Source organism: Mobula hypostoma, chromosome 12, assembly GCF_963921235.1.
Source record: "Mobula hypostoma chromosome 12, sMobHyp1.1, whole genome shotgun sequence".
In the NCBI taxonomy this organism is placed as follows: domain Eukaryota; kingdom Metazoa; phylum Chordata; class Chondrichthyes; order Myliobatiformes; family Myliobatidae; genus Mobula; species Mobula hypostoma.
This window is the reverse complement of record NC_086108.1, coordinates 63,495,808-63,513,514: the sequence shown is the minus strand read 5'-3', so window position 1 is coordinate 63,513,514 and position 17,707 is coordinate 63,495,808. Positions and strand designations below refer to the sequence as shown.

Here is a 17,707-nt window from a genome sequence, read left to right as displayed (position 1 = left end):
GGGTGATATAGAATGAGCAGCCAATGATGTGATGTATGCAGGTATAATTACAATGGTTAAAAGACATTTGGACAAAAGACATTTGGACAGGTATGTGGATAGGAAAGACTTCAAGAAATATGAGTCAAATACAGACAAATGGGATTAGCTCATGAAGACACCCTGATTGTCATCAACAAGACACACTGAACGCAATGTTGTCCTGTATAAATCTTTAGGGGTGGCAACCCTTTCAGAGACTGTGTTGGCACTAATCTAATCTAAAAAGTTCTCTTGCAAACCAAGGTAATTTTCAGCAGAGATAATCATTGATTACTGAATTACTAACAATAATTATGAACTTTTTAAAGGAAAAGGATGAGTCTTGTGGCATATTTATGTGCTTTATCACCATTTTTAATCATGCCAAATCCTTCACTCTACCACTCTTGAAAATCTCTGCTGCCTCTCTCATCGTTTGAATGTTTTACTTTCTTTGCTGGTGTATCTGACGTTCTGAACATGTCAAGAAGAGTAAGCACAATTTAAAAATATTTCATCAATAAACTTAAATAGCATAGTTTTACTAATGTAAATATGTTATTCTGATAAAACAAATATTCATGGAGTCACTAAATCTCATGCAGTATTTACCATTATTATCACCAAATATCCAGTGTTCACTCACAAGTGACAGAAGAAAAACTATAAGCAAACCAGAACCTATGCCAATTGGTCCAATCATTTACTAATTGAACACTGGTGTGTCCACCCGATTTGTAGGTATTTCAAAACCTACCATTCAATGTTACCTGCTCTTGCAACCAGTGTGAAATCAGGCATTCCCTGTGAAAACATCTCACTTCCACGTGAGTATAGAGAGCTTGGTAGGAAGTTGAAAAGCAGGACCTCGAGGGTGGTAATCTCAGGATTGCTACCTGTGCTAGGTGCCAGTGAGGGTAAGAATAGGATGCTCTGGAGGATGAACAAATGGCTGAGGAACTGGTGTAGGTGGCAGGGTTTCAGATTTCAGGTTCATTGGGACCTCTTCTGGGGCAAGTGCGACCTGTACAAGAGAGACAGGTTACACTTGAACTACAAGGGGACGAATATCCTTTCAGGGAGGTTTGTTAGTGCTCTTGGGGAGGCTTTAAACTAGATTTGCTGGGGGATAGGAACCAGAGTGCCAGAGCTGACAGTGTCGCTGGGGTGAAAATAAATGATGTTAAAAGTTCAAGCAAAGCCGCAAAAGATTGTGAGTGGTGGTAAAAATCTTCTGAGGTGTATCTATTTCAATGCCAGGAGTATTGCGGGGAAGGCAGACGAGTTGAGGGCGTGGATTGACACGTGGAATTATGACGTTATAGCAATTAGTGAAACTTGGCTACAGGAGGGGCAGGACTGGCAGCTTAATATTCCAGGGTTCCGATGTTTCAGATGTGATAGAGGCAGAGGAATGAAAGGTGGGGGAGTAGCATTGCTTGTCAGGGAAAATGTAACAGCAGTGCTCAGGCAGGACAGATTAGAGAGCTTGTCTACTGAGTCCATATGGGTGGAGCTCAGAAACAGGAAAGGTACGGCCACATTAGTGGGGTTGTATTATAGACCACCCAATAGTCAGCGAGAAATGGAGGAGCAAATCTGCAGAGAAATAGCAGGCAACTGCAGGAAACATAAAGTTGTCGTGGTAGGGGATTTTAATTTCCATATATTGATTGGGACTCCCATACTTTTAGGGATCTAGATGGTTTAGAGTTTGTAAAATGTGTTCAGGAAGGTTTTCTAAATCAATATATAGAGGTACCAACTAGAGGGGATGCAATGTTGGATCTCTTGTTAGGAAACAAGTTAGGACAGGTGACGGAAGTGTGTGTAGGGGAGCACTTTGGTTCCAGTGATCATAACACCATTAGTTTCAACTTGATCATGGACAAGGATAGATCTGGTCCTCGGGTTGAGGTTCTGAACTGGAAGAAGGCCAACTTTGAAGAAATGAGGAAGGATCTTGTTCTCTGGCAAGGATGTGATCTGTAAGTGGGAAGCCTTCAAAGGAGAAATTTTGAGAGTGCAGAGCTTGTATGTTCCTGTCAGCATTAAAGGCAAAGTGAATCGGAATAAGGAACCTTGGTTCTCAAGGGATATTGCAACTCTGATAAAGAGGAAGAGAGTTGTATGACATGTATAGGAAACAGGGAGTAAATAAGGTGCTTGAGGAGTATAAAAAGTGCAAGAAAATACTTAAGAAAGAAATCAGGACGGCTAGAAGAAGACATGAGGTTGCCTTGGCAGTCAAAGTGAAGGATAATCCAAAGAGCTTTTACAGATATATTAACGGTAAAAGGATTGTAAGGGATAAAATTGGTCCTCTTGAAGATCAGAGTGGTCGGCTATGTGCGGAACCAAAAGAAGTGGGGGAGATCTTAAGTGGTTTTTTTTTCGTCTGTATTTACTAAGGAAACTGGCATGAAGTCTATGGAATTAAGGGAAACAAGTAGTGAGATCATGGAAACTGTACAGATTGAAAAGGAGGAAGTGCTTGCTATCTTGAGGCAAATTAAAGTGGATAAATCCCCAGGACCTGACAGGGTATTCCCGCGGACATTGAAGGAGACTAGTGTTGAAATTGCAGGGGCCCTAGCAGATATATTTAAAATGTCGGTGTCTATGGGTGAGGTGCTGGAGGATTGGAGAGTAGCTCATGTTCTTCCGTTGTTTAAAAAGGGATCGAAAAGTAATCCCGGAAATTATAGACGGGTAAGTTTGACGTCAGTAGTGGGTAAGTTATTGGAGGGAGTACTAAGAGACAGAATCTACAAGCATTTGGATAGACGGGGACTTATTAGGGAAAGTCAACATGACTTTGTGCGTGGTAGGTCATGTTTGACCAATCTCTTGGAGTTTTTCGAGGAAGTTACCGGGAAAGTGGATGAAGGGAAGGCAGTGGATGTTGTCTACATGAACTTCAGTAAGGCCTTTGACAAGGTCCCGAATGGGAGGTTAGTTAGGAAAATTCAGTCGCAAGGTATACATGGAGAGGTGGTAAATTGGATTAGACATTGACTCAATGGATGAAGCCAAAGAGTGGTAGTAGAGAATTGCTTCTCAGAGTGGAGGCCTGTGACTAGTGGTGTGCCACAGGGATCAGTGCTGCGTCCATTGTTATTTCTCATCTATATCAATGATCTGGATGATAATATGGTAAATTAGATCAGCAAATTTGCTGATGATACAAAGATTGGAGGTGTAGTGGACAGTGAGGAAGGTTTTCAGAGCCTGCAGAGGGACTTGAACCAGCTGGAAAAATGGGCTGAAAAATGGCAGATGGAGCTTAATACAGACGAGTGTGAGGTGTTGCACTTTGGAAAGATAAACCAAGGTAGAACATACAGGATAAGGCACTGAGGAGTGCAGTGGAACAGAGGGATCTGGGAATACAGATACAAAATTCCCTAAAAGTGGCGTCACAGGTAGATAGGGTCGTAAAGAGAGCTTTTGGTAGATTGGCCTTTATTAATCACTGTTTTGAGTATAAGAGCTGGAATGTTATGATGAGGTTGTATAAGGCATTGGTGAGGCCGAATCTGGAGTATTGTGTTCAGTTTTGGTCACCAAATTACAGGAAGAATATTAATAAGGTTGAAAGAGTGCAGAGAAGGTTTACAAGGATGTTGCCGGGACTTGAGAAACACAGTTACAGAGAAAGGTTGAATAGGTTAGGACTTTATCCCCTGGAGCATAGACGAATGAGGGGAAATTTGATAGAGGTATATAAAATTATGATGGGTATAGATAGAGAGAATGCAAGCAGGCTTTGTCCACTGAGAAAAGGGGAGAAAAAAAACAGAGGACATGGGTTGAGGGTGAGGGGGGAAAAGTTTAAAGGGAACATAGGGGGGGGTTCTTCACACAGAGAATGGTAGGAGTATGGAATGTGCTGCCAGACGAGGTGGTAAGTGTGGGTTCTTTTTTAACATTTAAGAATAAATTGGGCAGATACATGGATGGGAGGTGTATGGAGGGATATGATCCGTGTGCAGGTCAGTGGGACTAGGCAAAAAATAGTTCGGCACAGCCAAGAAGGGCCAAAATGCCTGTTTCTGTTCTGTAGTGTTTCTATGGTTTCTCTTTGGTTGTAAAAAATAATTTGCTACTTCATTTGGCAGTAAAGATAATCATTATGTATCTTTTTATAATGGGTGGGGTTTAAAGGATAGAGGAATGGCACTGAATGTCACATGCTAACAAAAATTTTGCATGTGCCATCTTGGGCACGTGTACCATAAGTTTATCATCCTGCACTACAATTTGAAAATAGAGTTTGAAATTAGACTTATAAATTGTTAACATAAATGTATTTCATGAATTTCTGTAGATTGTGCCTGATTAGTGATGGTAGCGTACACTCTTTTCAAATTAAAAGATTTTAATTTCAGTCAAATATTTTTCCTTTTCCAAAATTCAATATTTAAAAATATTACTCCCAAATATAACCATACCTGAACCCAAATACTCTTCAAAAGATTTGCAAATTTGTCAAGCAAAAGACGGATTTCTTGTATATCAGCATGGGTACCATCACAGTCATACTGTTCTCCGAGAACAATTGAACAGATTATGTTTAAAATTGATATATGTATCTTGGTTTGAGGATTGAATGGTTGTCCTGAAAGCAGAACACGTTGAATATTAAAAGTTATTCTTAATAGCCTATTCATTTGACAATGTATGAATGTAGTACATACTTTTTAAACATGATTTACATACTTTGCAATTTATGTTCAAAGCTAACTAATAATTAAAGTTGAATAAGTAGGATATTACATTACATTTACTTGATTCAGGCAGTCTTCAAAAACAGTAAGAACCAGTTGTTCCTGCATGCTCCAACAGGTGGATTTAGGACATGTTGGAGGTAGCAATATATACAGTTCTTCATAACATTTAGCTAGAATATCCTACATTTCTCGGGCAACCTCATACTCTTTCATCCATACACAGCCCTGTTTCCAATTTCCTACTTCTCACTAAATCCTGATAAAATTTTGATTGGCTTCCTGTTACCAATGCCTCATATTTATGGCTCTCATCCTTACATTTAGACTTCTGCTCAACTTTGTCCTGTCCAATTCTGAAACATTAACATTTTCCCAATTTACCCCAGGACCTTTCATTTAATTTACTGACAGTGCACCTGCTCTGAAGACACTATATTCTGCATTCTGCTTTTTCTTTACTGTCTCATTGTACTTTCAGCATGTCTGGCATGATCTGCCAGGGTGGCACACAAACAGAATTCTTTCACTGTATTTCAGTGCACTTGAGAATAATAAACCAATTATCAAATTCTCCACAGATATTACCCAACCTGTTGAGGATAGAAAACATAGAAAACCTACAGCACAGTACAGGCCCTTCAGCCCACAACGCTGTGCCCAACATGTACTTACTTTAGAAATTACCTAGGGTTACCCACAGCACTCCAATTTTCTAAGCTCCATGTACCTATCCAGGAGTCTCTTAAAAGACCCTATCGTATCCAGCTCCACCACCGTCGCTGGCAGCCCATTCCACGCACTCACCACTCTGTGTGTAAAAACTTACCCGTGACATCTTCTCTGTATCTACTTCCAAGCACCTTAAGACTGTGCCCTTTCATGTTAGCCATTTCAGCCCCGGAAAAAAGCCTCTGACTGTCCACATGATCAATGCCTCTCATCATCTTGTACACCTCTATCAGGTCACCTCTCATCCTCCGTCACTCCAAGGAGAAGAGGCCAAGTTCACTCGACCTATTCTCATAGGACATGCTCCCCAATCCAGGCAACATCTTTGTAAATCTCCTCTGCACCCTTTCTATGGTTTCCACATTCCTGTAGTGAGGAGACCAGAAATGAGCACAGTACTCTCTAAGTGAGGTCTGACCAGGGTCCTATATAGCTGCACCGTTACCTCTCGGATTTCAAGAATTTTCTGTTTTTATTTCATATTTTATTTCTTATTTTCATTTTGATCTATTTGCTTTCTGCTGTCATTCTCTCTGTAAGGTTTCTGAATCGTTCCTTTGCCACCACCTTTTTGAAGACTTCCCTCAAAACTCACCTCCTTGAGCACGGTTTCTCTCCTCAAGTTTCTCCCTCTGACTGGAGGATTTGTTTTGTCTCTCTGAAGCCCCTTGAAACATTAGTTTACATTAAAGATGTGATATCAATGCATGATTTTGTGGTGAATATACTGCGCTCTGGGGTCAAGTACTCTGTGCAAAGCCTCTAAATTAACGAAAGCAAGCTCTTCCATAAATTGCAGTGGAAGTGATAGTTAGCCAGAATCTTTGCTTCACGAATTCACAGGGAAACAGGATAGTTTTCAAGCATAATGGAGATGGGTAGAATGTCACTTTGATTGCACTGGCAATGTGGACCACAAGGACAGAAACAGCAAGCTAAAATCAAGGGAAGGATCAGAATCTGGCTTATAATTATTGATATGTCATGATACTTGTTGTTTTGATGCAGCAGTACAGCGCAAGACATAACATTATTATAAGCTATGATATTACATAAATATATAGAATAAAAGAAGAATAATGATGCAGTTTTCATAGACCATTGAGAAATCTGATGGCAGAGGGGAAGAAACTGTTCCTAAAACATTAAGTGTGGTTCTTCAGGCTCTTGGACCTTCTCCCTAAAGATAGTAATGAGAAGAAGACTTGTCCCCGATATCCTTAATGACAGATGCTACCTTCTTGAGGACCCCCCTGTTGAAGATATCTGGGTTGTGAGTGTTGAAGATATCTGGGTTGTGCCTATGATGGAGTTAGCTAAGTCCACGACCCTCTACAGCTTCTTTGAATTCTGGAAATAGGCTGTGATGAAATTAGTCAGAATGCTCTCCGTGTTATATCTGTAGAAATTCACTAGAGTCTTTGGTGACATACTAAATCTCCTCAAACTCCTAACGAAGTATAGCTGACAGTGTGCCTTCTTCATCATCACATCAATGAGTTAGTGCCAAGGTAAATCCTCCGGGATGTTGACACCTAAGTCCTTAAAGCTGTTCACCCTTTCCACTGTTGACCCCTCAATGAGGACTGGTGTGTGCTCTCCTAAGTTCCCCTTCCTGATGTCCACAATCTGTTCCTCGATCTAGCTGACATTGAGTGCAAGGTTGCTGTGACACCACTCAGTGAACCAATCTGTCTCACTCCTGTATGCCTCCTTGTCACCACCAGAGATTCTACCAACAACATCGGCAAATTTATAGATGTGCCTAGCTAGACAATCATGAGTGTGCTGAGAGTAGAACAGCGAGCTAGGCATGCATTCTTGAGGTGTGCCAGTGTTAATGGTCAGCGAGGAGGAAGTGGTTAATACTGATTTGCACTGAATGTGCTCTCCTGAAGAGGAAGTCAAGGATAATATTGCAGAGGGACATATGGAGGCCAAGGTTTTGAAGTCCGTTGATTAATACTGAGGCTGTAATTTAAAACCATAAGACATAGGAGCAGAATTAAGCCATTCAGACCGTTGAGCCCATGATCATTCATGACTGATTCCAGATCCCACTCAATCCCATTCACCTGCCTTCCTGCCATAACATTTGATCCCCTGAAGGATTAAGAAACGAACAACAGGAAGGCATCAGGGTGCACTATCTGTGGCTTCTAATAATGGTGCTTAGCTCCTCCTGTGTTATCTTTATGTTTGACAGTGGTGGAATGTACTCAGAAAACAAGATGATGGTGAAAGAACTCCTTTGGCTGATGGAATGGATGATGTTTGACAGCTGCGTGTTCCAGGTCAGGGGAGCAGGAATGAGGCAGAAATGCCATCCCTGTGCAATATGATACTTTAATCATGAAGCAAATACCACCACCTCTGCATTTGCCTGAATCTGCTGTCCATTCCATGTGGTGGAAGGTGAAGCCCTGAGGTTGGAGTGCTCTGTCCGAAATGCTGAGGGTGAGCCATGTCTCTGAACCAGAGTGCAGAACAGTTCCTGATGTCCTGCTGGCACTGCATTCTTGCTTTGAGGCTTTCAGTTTTTGCTTCCAGATTCTGAGAATAGGGATGGGGAAGGGGGAGGGGTTTCCCTGGAAAAACACCACTGAAACAGTGACATCAGAACCTGAACAAAGCAGCCCCTCGGAGAAGTTTTATGCCTTTTTCAAAATATTTATATGCTGTGATGGATATTCATTGTCCTGGGCAGGAGATCTTATGTTTCCTAAGCTTGCTTTCTGAACACGCAGCAACTACCACTTGAAAGACCAAAAACAGATGTAAGCAAACCTCTAATGCTGCACAGATGTGTAGATTGCTGCTGATTCCACTGATTGTTTTCCCCCATTCACTGTTTGAATAAGAAACTTCATTCTTTAAAATTGTTTGTGATTCAGACATCACTCAAGTAGGCACCAGATGGCAGCAACAACTACTCAGTGCACATTCTTCATGTTGCTTAGTATAATTCTTCTTACTATGGGGATCTGCTGTGGTTTATTCTGATTAATACTGGCAAGGTCGTTCCTTGTGTTCCCTGTCATGTTGCTACGAAAGGTTCTAAAGGTTATTAGATTTTTTTTTTGCTTTAACCATGCTCCAGACACATGCTTTCTGTGTCATTTACCCTTGCAATTGTCGTCACATGATTTTTCTTTCACTGGAGGAGGAATTGCCAATCCTGAATCCATACGGAGTTTTCACATGTTCACGGCAAGTGAGCTGTTTTGTAAGTTAAGACCCTGGAGTTCTGTAGCAGAAGCAACACAAAAAAAAAACTTGGTAAACTCATTGGGTCAAACAGCATCTATGGAGGGAAATGGACAGTCGACGTTTCAGACTGAACCACAGTCCTCTGACAGCCACCTGAGGATCCACCAAAAGGGAACTTTTATAGATCATCGTACTTTACTTGAGTGATCACACTACTAATAAAAAACTGCAGATTCTTGAAAACTGAAACAGAAGCAGATATTGCTGAAGTACTCAGGAAATCTGGCAGTGAAAAGAAATCACAGTTAATAATTGAGGTCAAGGACCGGATTTCTATTTGCTGACTAAAGGTCTTCAAGCATTAGCTGTTTCTTTTTCCCAACCTGAAAACTGCTGAATGTTTCGAAATTATTTGTTTTGATGTCGAGATTATAGTTCAGATTATTGCTTCACTTTTCAATTTGCGAGTTTATGTGCATTAACAGGGCATATATTAAAATCTTTAACGAAGTATGAAGTGTTGATAGGAGATTGAACATAACAAAGCAGTGAAGAGTTGTGAGTGAGGAAGGCCCCAGAAAATCAGCTAGGAACTTTTAGTTGCTAAATTATATAAATAAATTGATTCCTGGTATCTGGATCTCAGACTCCATAAATCAGTGGTCCCCAATCACTGGGCCGCAAAGCATGAGCTACCGGGCCATGAGGAAAGGATTTGATTTGGCGGTATGAAATGATATGAGTCAGTTGCACCCTTCCTCATTCTCTGTTACGTTCACTGTTGAACTTGAACACATGCGAGGTCATTATCCCCGTGAGGTTATCGGTCGGTCATTAAAAACAAACGTCGCTTGAGATTATCTTTGGAAGAGGAGGTATGGGAAAGTGGCCTAACGATGATGATAACGCAGAGGCAGCTGAGGCCGAGACTGCAAAATAAAAAGAAAACTTCCTCCAACAGAAAATACGACAAGTCGTACATAAAATATGGCTTTAATGTGACCCGTGACTCGCAAGCACCCTGTGTGTGATATGTGGAGACAAGCTGTTTAATGCGGCAATGATGCCCTCAAAACTGCTTCGGCTCCTTGAGTCCAAGCACCCTGCACTTAAAGACAAACCCGATGAGTCTTTTGAGCGGAAAAAATGTGAGCAAGCGGGACAGAAGCAAGTACTGAGAGTCACCACCTCCACAAATGCTGCTGCTCTGAGAGCGTCGTACTGAGTGGCTAGTCGTATTGCTAAGGCTAAGAAGCCTTTCACTGTTGGTGAAGAATTGATTCTGCCTGCTGCCAAGGACATGTGCCATGAACTGTTGGGAGAAGCTGCAGCTAACAAGATGGCACAGGTACGAGGAGACCTGCAGATGCTGGAATTTCAAGCAACACACATAAAAGTTACTGGTGACGCAGTGGACCAGGCAGCATCTCTAGGAAGAGGTACAGTCGACGTTTCAGGCCTAGTCCCTTCGTCAGGACTAACTGAAGGAAGAGCTAGTAAGAGATTTGAAAGTGGGAGGGGGAGGGGGAGATCCAAAATGATAGGAGAAGACAGGAGGGGGAGGGATGGAGCCGAGAGCTGGACAGTTGATTGGCAAAAGGGATATGAGAGGATCATGGGACAGGAGGCCTAGGGAGAAAGAAAGGGCGGGGGGCGGGGGAAGCACAGAGGATGGGCAAGGGGTTTCGTGAGAGGGCCAAAGGGAGAAAAAGGAGAGAGAGAAATGAATGTGTGTATATAAATAAATAAATAACGGATGGGGTACGAGGGGGAGGTGGGGCATTAGCGGAACTTTGAGAAGTCAATGTTCATGCCATCAGGTTGGAGGCTACCCAGACAGAATATAAGCTGTTGTTCCTCCAACCTGAGTGTGGCTTCATCTTTACAGTAGAGGATTCCGTAGATAAATATACCAGAATGGGAATGGGACGTGGAATTAAAATATGTGGCCACTGGGAGATCCTGCTTTCTCTGGCAGACAGAGCGTAGGTGTTCAGCGAAATGATCTCCCAGTCTGCGTTGGGTCTCACCAATATATAGAAGGCCGCATCGGGAGCACTGGGCACAGTATATCACCCCAGCCAACTCAGAGGTGAAGTCTCACCTCACCTGGAAGGACGGTCTGGGGCCCTGAATGGTGGTAAGGGAGGAAGTGTAAGGGCATGTGTAGCACTTGTCCTTCTTGCAAGGATAAGTGCCAGGAGGGAGATCGGTGGGGAGGGATGGGGGGGGGTGCGAATGGACAAGGGAGTCACGTAGGGAGCGATCCCTGCAGAAAGTGGGTCGGGGGGAATGAAAAAATCTGCTTAGTGGTGGGATCCTGTTGGAGGTGGTGGAAGTTACGGAGAATTAGATGTTGGACCCGGAGGCTGGTGGGGTGGTAAGTGAGGACAAGGGGAGCCCTATTCCTAGTGGGGTGGAGTGAGAGCAGATGTGCGTGAAATGGGGGAGATGTGTTTGAGAGCAGAGTTGATGGTGGAGGAAGGGTAGCCCCTTTCTTTAAAAAAGGAGGACATCTCCTTCGTCCTGGAATGAAAAGCCTCATTCTGAGAGCAGATGCAGCAGAGACGGAGGAATTGCGAGAAGGGGATGACACTTTTGCAAGAGACAGGGTGAGAAGAGGAATAGTCCAGATAGCTGTGAGAGTCCGTAGGCTTATAGTAGACATCAGTAGATAAACTGTCTCCAGAGATAGAGACAGAAAGATCTAGAAAGGGGAGGGAGGTGTCAGAAATGGACCAGGTAAACTTGAGGGCAGGGTGAAAGTTGGAGGCAAAGTTAATGAAGTCAATGAGCTCAGCATGCGTGTAGGAAGCAGCGCCAATGCAGTCGTCGATGTAGCGAAGGAAAAGTGGGGGAAAGATACCAGAATAGGTTTGGAACATAGATTGTTCCACAAAGCCAACAAAAAGGCAGGCATAGCTCTGACCCATACAGGTGCCCATGGCTACACCTTTAGATTGGAGGAAGTGAGAGGAGCCAAAGGTGAAATTATTAAGAGTAAGGACTAATTCCGCTAGGCAGAATTAGATGGCACAAGTTTCTATTTCAGCTACCAAAGTTTCAATGAGAATCAATGACGTAGCAGAGGACATCAAAGCACAACTGTTGGAACTGTCACCATGGTATGCTATCCAGTTTGACGAGTCTACCGATGTCGACAACAAGGCAATACTGCTGGTTTATGTGCGATATATATTTCAAGGCAATATGCACAAGGATATGTTGTGTGCACTGCGGCTGCCAACTAACACAACTGGCGCAGAGCAATTCAAATCTTTGAATGACTACATGTCAGGCAAACTGGGCTGGTCATTCTGTGTTGGAATATGCACAGACGGGCTGAAGCTATGACTGGACGGCTGTCTGGTTTCACTACCTGAGTCAAAGAGGTTGCTCTTGAATGCTAGTCCACACACTGTGTCATACACAGGGAAATGCTGGGTAGCCGGAAAATGTCACCTGATCTTCACAGCATATTGAGTGATGTTGTTGAAGTTATCAATCACATCAAAGCAAAAGCCCTTAACTCACATCTGTTTGAGCAGTTTTGCGAGGAAATGGATGCAGAGCACAAACACCTTCTCTGGCACACTGAGGTCAGGTGGCTATCAAGGAGAAGAGTCCTGGCAAGGATTTTTGAGTTAAGAGAGCAGCTGCAGAGATTTCTTTCAGGAAAAAAAGTCACCACTGGCAGCACACTTCAGTGATGAGGAGTGGGTAGCAACACTTGCTTGTCTGTGTGACATCTTCAACCTGCTCAATGAACTCAATTTGTCACTTCAGGGGAGAAAGACAACTGTCTTCAAGTTGGTAGATAAAGTGTCTGCTTTCAAAGACCAACTGGAACTGTGGGGACGGCAAGTGGACAGGGGCATATTTGACTTGTTCCCAACATTAGCTGGGATTTTGGGAGAGACTGAGGCTGCACCATCCTTCTCACAGCTGGTGCGCGATTACCTATACTCGCTGTCGACAGAATTCGAGCGTTACTTCCCAACGACAAATGACCCAAGACGTGCAAAGGAATGGGTCCGTGACCCATTTGTGAATGTCCCTGGTGAATCATCCATGTCAGCGCAGGAAGAAGATCAATTCCTCGAGCTTGCAGATGACAGTGGGCTGAAAAGTATATTTGACATAACATCTCTGATGGTATGCTGGAGCAAAGTCAAGGCTGAATATCCTGAGATAGCCACGAAAGCACTGAAAACGTTGCTTCCATTTCCAACATCATATCTCTGCGAAGCGGTGTTTTCTGCAATGAATGCAACGAAAACTAAATTGCGGAATAGACTGGACATAAGGAACCCCCTTCGAGTATCGCTGTCTCCCATCACCCCTCGATAGGACTGTCTTGTTGCAGGGAAGCAAGCCCAGGGCTCCCACTGATTCAGTGATATTGATGTGTTGCAATGATTTTATATGTTCATACAGGGAAAATATGCGCTGTGTGTTTAATATCCAAACGTTACTTAAAATGTTATGATGCTATTGACTTATAAGTGACTTATAATTGACATCACTATATTCAGGCAAGGAAAATATACGCTGTGTGTTTAATATTAAGAAGTTGGTCTGCAACCAAAAAGTTATATCAATATTTGCTGCCCTTAAAAACATAATGATCTGTGCTGGGTGTTTTCCATCACACCAGTATTAACTACAAAAAGTATCCATTCGAGAGGATATCTGGTAACCCATGAAGGAGTTAATAAAGCTAGAATATGCACCTATGAGCAAAAATTATTATGCTCCTGCTCTTCCGTTTGGGACAATTGACTGAGTTGTCTGAAATTGCAAACTCAGATAGACTAAATAACAAGGATATATTTCATGTAGTACCAGAGTCAGAAATGAGCATGGATTTAAATTCAAAGGTAAAATGAATAGAGGGGATACGAGGAAAATTTATTTAACCAGAGAGTAATAGGAATCTGTAATGTACTACCTGACACTTTTGTTAGGGTGGAAACGCTCATCAGTTTTGCATAGTAAATGGATGTTTATTTGAAGAGCTTACAAGTCTACAGGAATGCAATATTCAAATGGCAACACATATCTTATAGAAATTGCTGTCTGTTTTTACCACTGATATCAAAAAATTATTTTGCATCATTACACAAAATCCAGTCCAATGGCATTATATCCAAAACAAAAAGTAGAATAAACTTACCCTTCTCTCGTTTGAATGCATCTTGAAGATCTTTAATTTTCTCAAGAATTTGCGCTTCCAAAGACTTTTGCCCAACACCAAATCTTCTTAATGTCATTTGTGCAAACTTCCGTTGCTCTTTCCATACGTTTCCATTCGAGAACTGTATACCTGTGCAGTGAAATACAGGTGGCATTTGTAATGATTTATGAGTGGTCTATGTAGCCTGGATGGAAAAATAAGAGAATTCTTTGTAAAGAAATTGATATGGATAGTAAACTTTCCCTACAACCTAGTGGGTAAAGATATCTTATATTTGATTATAAATAACCCAGCTGAGTGCTGTGTTTTCTTGGCTCTGTTCTGATTTTCCTGGTGACAACTAATTGTTGGCTTCAAAACTCATTCATTGTTACGCTCATATCTGGGATCAGCACAAACAGTGTCTGCCACCATTGGAACCAAACGTCTGTATACGACATTGTCTTTAGGACACAAAAAATCATGCCAAAAAATATCCTAACACATTTTAAACCTTACCTGCTGGCACATGCCATGCTCTACCATCATAGAGGGTAGATACCATTCATAGAGGATTCCTCAGGCAAACATAGGTGTTCACTAAAACAGTTATCAAACCAATGAAAAAGGGCCCAATATGAAGTTGCTAATTAAGCCGCGACCACATGGTATGACAGGAAAGGTAGAACTACGGACATAAGATCAGCTGACTGGCAGAAGACAAAGACCGGGAAAAAAGGAAGCCTTTTCAGGTTGATTTCCAATGACTTACAGTGTTCCACAGGTGTAGGTGTTGGGTCCATTACTTTGCATGCATATGGTTTGGATGAAATGCCAATGATTTGGATGATGGGATTGATAGCTTTGTTGCAAAGTTTTCAGACAATACAAACATAGGTGGGGGGGGCAAGTAGTTTTCAGGAAACAGAGAGGCTACAGAAGAACTTGGACAGATTAGAAGAATGGGCGAAGAAGTGGCAGATGAAATACAATGTTGTGAAGTTTGAGTTGTGTACTTTGGTGGAAGAAGTAAATGGGTAGACTATTTTTTAAATGGAGAGAAAATATAAAAACCTGAGGTGCAAAAGGACTTTGGAGTCCTTGTGTAGGATTCCCAAAGGTTAAGTTGCAGGTTGAGTTTGTGGTGAGGAAGGCGAATATGATGTTAGAATTCATTTCAAGAGGAAATATAGAATATAAAAGCAAGGATATAATGTTGAGGCTTAAAAAGCACTGGTGGGGACTCCCTTGGAGTATTGTGATCAGTTTTGGGCCCTTTATCTTTAAACTGGAGAGGGTTCAAAAGAGGTTCACAAAAATGATTCCAGGATTGAATGGCTTGTCATATGAAGAGCATTTGATGGCTCTGGGGCTGTATTCATCAGAATTCAGAAGAATGAGGGGTGGCCTCATTGAAACCTATCAAATAGTGAATGGTCTTGATAGAGTGGATGCGGAGAGGATGTTTCCTGTGGTGGGAGAGTCTAAGACCAAAGGACACAGCCTCAGAACAGAGTGGTGTCTTTTTAGAATGGAGATGAGGAGGAACTGTTTTTAACCAGAGAGTGGTGAATCTGTGAAATCCCTGAAGGTTAAAATGCAGATAGAATCAGCAGTAAGGAAGGCAAATAAAATGTTAGTATTCATTTCTAGAGGACTAGAATATAAGGAAGAAGTGTAACACTGAGGCCTTACGAGGCTTTGATCAGACCACACTTGGAGTACTTTGAGCAGTTTTAGACCGCATATTTTGAAAGGATATGTTGGCATTGGAGAGAGCTCAGAGGAGGTTGATGGGAATAATCCCAGGAATGAAAGGGCTATTGTATGAGGAGCATTTAATGGTTCTGGGCCTGTACTCACTGAAGTTTAGAAGAATGAAGGGAGAATCTCACTGAGTATTCGAAAGCCTAGATAAGGTGGACGTGGCAGGGATTTTTCCAATTGTGGAAGAGTTTATGAAGAGAGGGCAGTACAGAAGGACATCTCTTTTGAGCAGTGATGAGAAGTAATTTCTTTAGCAAGAGAGTGGTGCATCTATAGAATTCATTGCCACAGATGGCTGTGAAGTCCACGTCATTGAAGAGGAGGTTGATAGGTACGTAGTTAGCAAGGATATCACAGGTTATGGGGAGAAGGTAAAAGAATGAGATTGAGGAGGAATAATAAATCATCTATGATTGAATGGTGGAGCAGACTTGATGAACCTAATTCTGCTCCTATATTTTATAAAGAAGTATGAACTGATGGGATAAACCTGTTTGTTTTGGAGACGAGTGAGGTTGATTCAGTTGACATTGTAAAGATTTGACAATGCATCTATTATTGAGAACAATGACTAGTTTTAGAAGTACATTGACTGATATGTCTAGATTATGTAGGAGTACAGGTTCTTTGATCATATACTGTAAGTGTGAAATTAAAACCAGAAGGCCACCCTGCCCCTCGTCCACTCTTGATATATATTAAGATCAATGCTGTGCTGATTAAAACTTCAATATTCTATTCCGTTACTCATCAGGTGTCTGTTCATTCAATGATCCTGCTTTCACTCTGCTTTGAGAAAAAGATGTCTAAGCACTCATGACTCTAATAGAGAAAATTTTGCCCATCTTAAATGGGTGAACATCTTATTTCTTTCTTTCTTTCTTTCTTTTTCAATCTTTTTATTAGTTTCATAAAATATAAACATAACATAGCAATAATACAAAATTGTTGGAAATACATTGTTATACTTAAGATGAGTAATTATAAAAACCAAATAGTATAAATTGACAAAACTCCCTATCATGTAGGGTAACAATGAATAATACAGAACAAAAAAAAACTGGAGAAAAATCATGAAAAAGAAAAAAAGAATTTAAAAAAAAACAAACTCCACCCCCAAAAAAAACTAATCTAAACAGAATTAGTCAACTAAACGAAAAAGACTTGGGCAATTTTAACAACGTAAAAATGGAAGAAAAGAAAACCTTAGTGTCAACGACTCCATTCCTCTCAGCCAACACTACAGAGAAGTAAAATAAGTTTGGAAATGGTCAAATTACATCATATGAAAATGCTGAATAAATGGCCACCAAGTTTTTTCAAATTTAATGGAAGGGTCATAAACCACACTTATAATTTTTTTCCAAATTTAAACACAACATAGCTTGTGAAAACCAGTGGAATACAGTAGGAGGGTTAATCTCTTTCCCATTCAGCAAAAAGGATCTTCTAGCCATTAAAGTATGAAATGCAATCATCCAACGAGCTGAAGAGGTTAAATGATTTGAGTCTATCATTGGTAATCCAAAAATAGCAGTAACTGGGTGAGGTTGTAAGTCTGTATTCAAAACCATTGAAATAATATCAAAAATATCTTTCCAATATTTTTCCAACAAAGGACATGACCAAAACATGTGAGTTAAAGAGGCTATCTCGGAATGACATCTATCACATATAGGATTAATATAAGAATAATAACGAGATAGTTTATCTTTGGACATATGAGCCCTGTGCACTACTTTAAACTGTATCAACACATGTTTAGCACATTTAGAGGATGAATTAACCAATTGAAGAATTTTTTCCCATTTTTCGATCGGCATAATAATCTTAAATTCTCTTTCCCAATCAGTTTTAATTTTATTGGAAACATCAGGACATAAATTCATAATCATGTTATAAATAATTGCTACAACACTTTTCTGAGAGAGATTTAGATCTAAAATATTTTCCAACGTATCCATTGGATATGAGTGTGGAAAATTAGGAGAAGCAGTAATTAAAAAGTTTCTAATCTGTAGGTATCTAAAAAAGTGAGATCTGGGTAAATTATTTTAATTAGAAAGTTGAT

At 41.1% G+C, this 17,707-nt stretch overlaps 1 protein-coding gene across 1 annotated transcript in view; it reads right to left on the bottom strand.

The window, feature by feature from the left end:
- LOC134354866 (cytochrome P450 2J5-like) overlaps positions 1 to 17,707 on the bottom strand; it is a 52,779-nt gene that overhangs the window by 26,967 nt on the left and 8,105 nt on the right. The window contains exons 3-4 of the mRNA XM_063064277.1: positions 13,870 to 14,019; positions 4,476 to 4,642 (exon numbers count right to left, since the gene is read on the bottom strand). Coding sequence (XP_062920347.1) covers positions 4,476 to 4,642; positions 13,870 to 14,019 — 317 coding nt within the window. The remainder of the gene's footprint in view (positions 1 to 4,475; positions 4,643 to 13,869; positions 14,020 to 17,707) is intronic.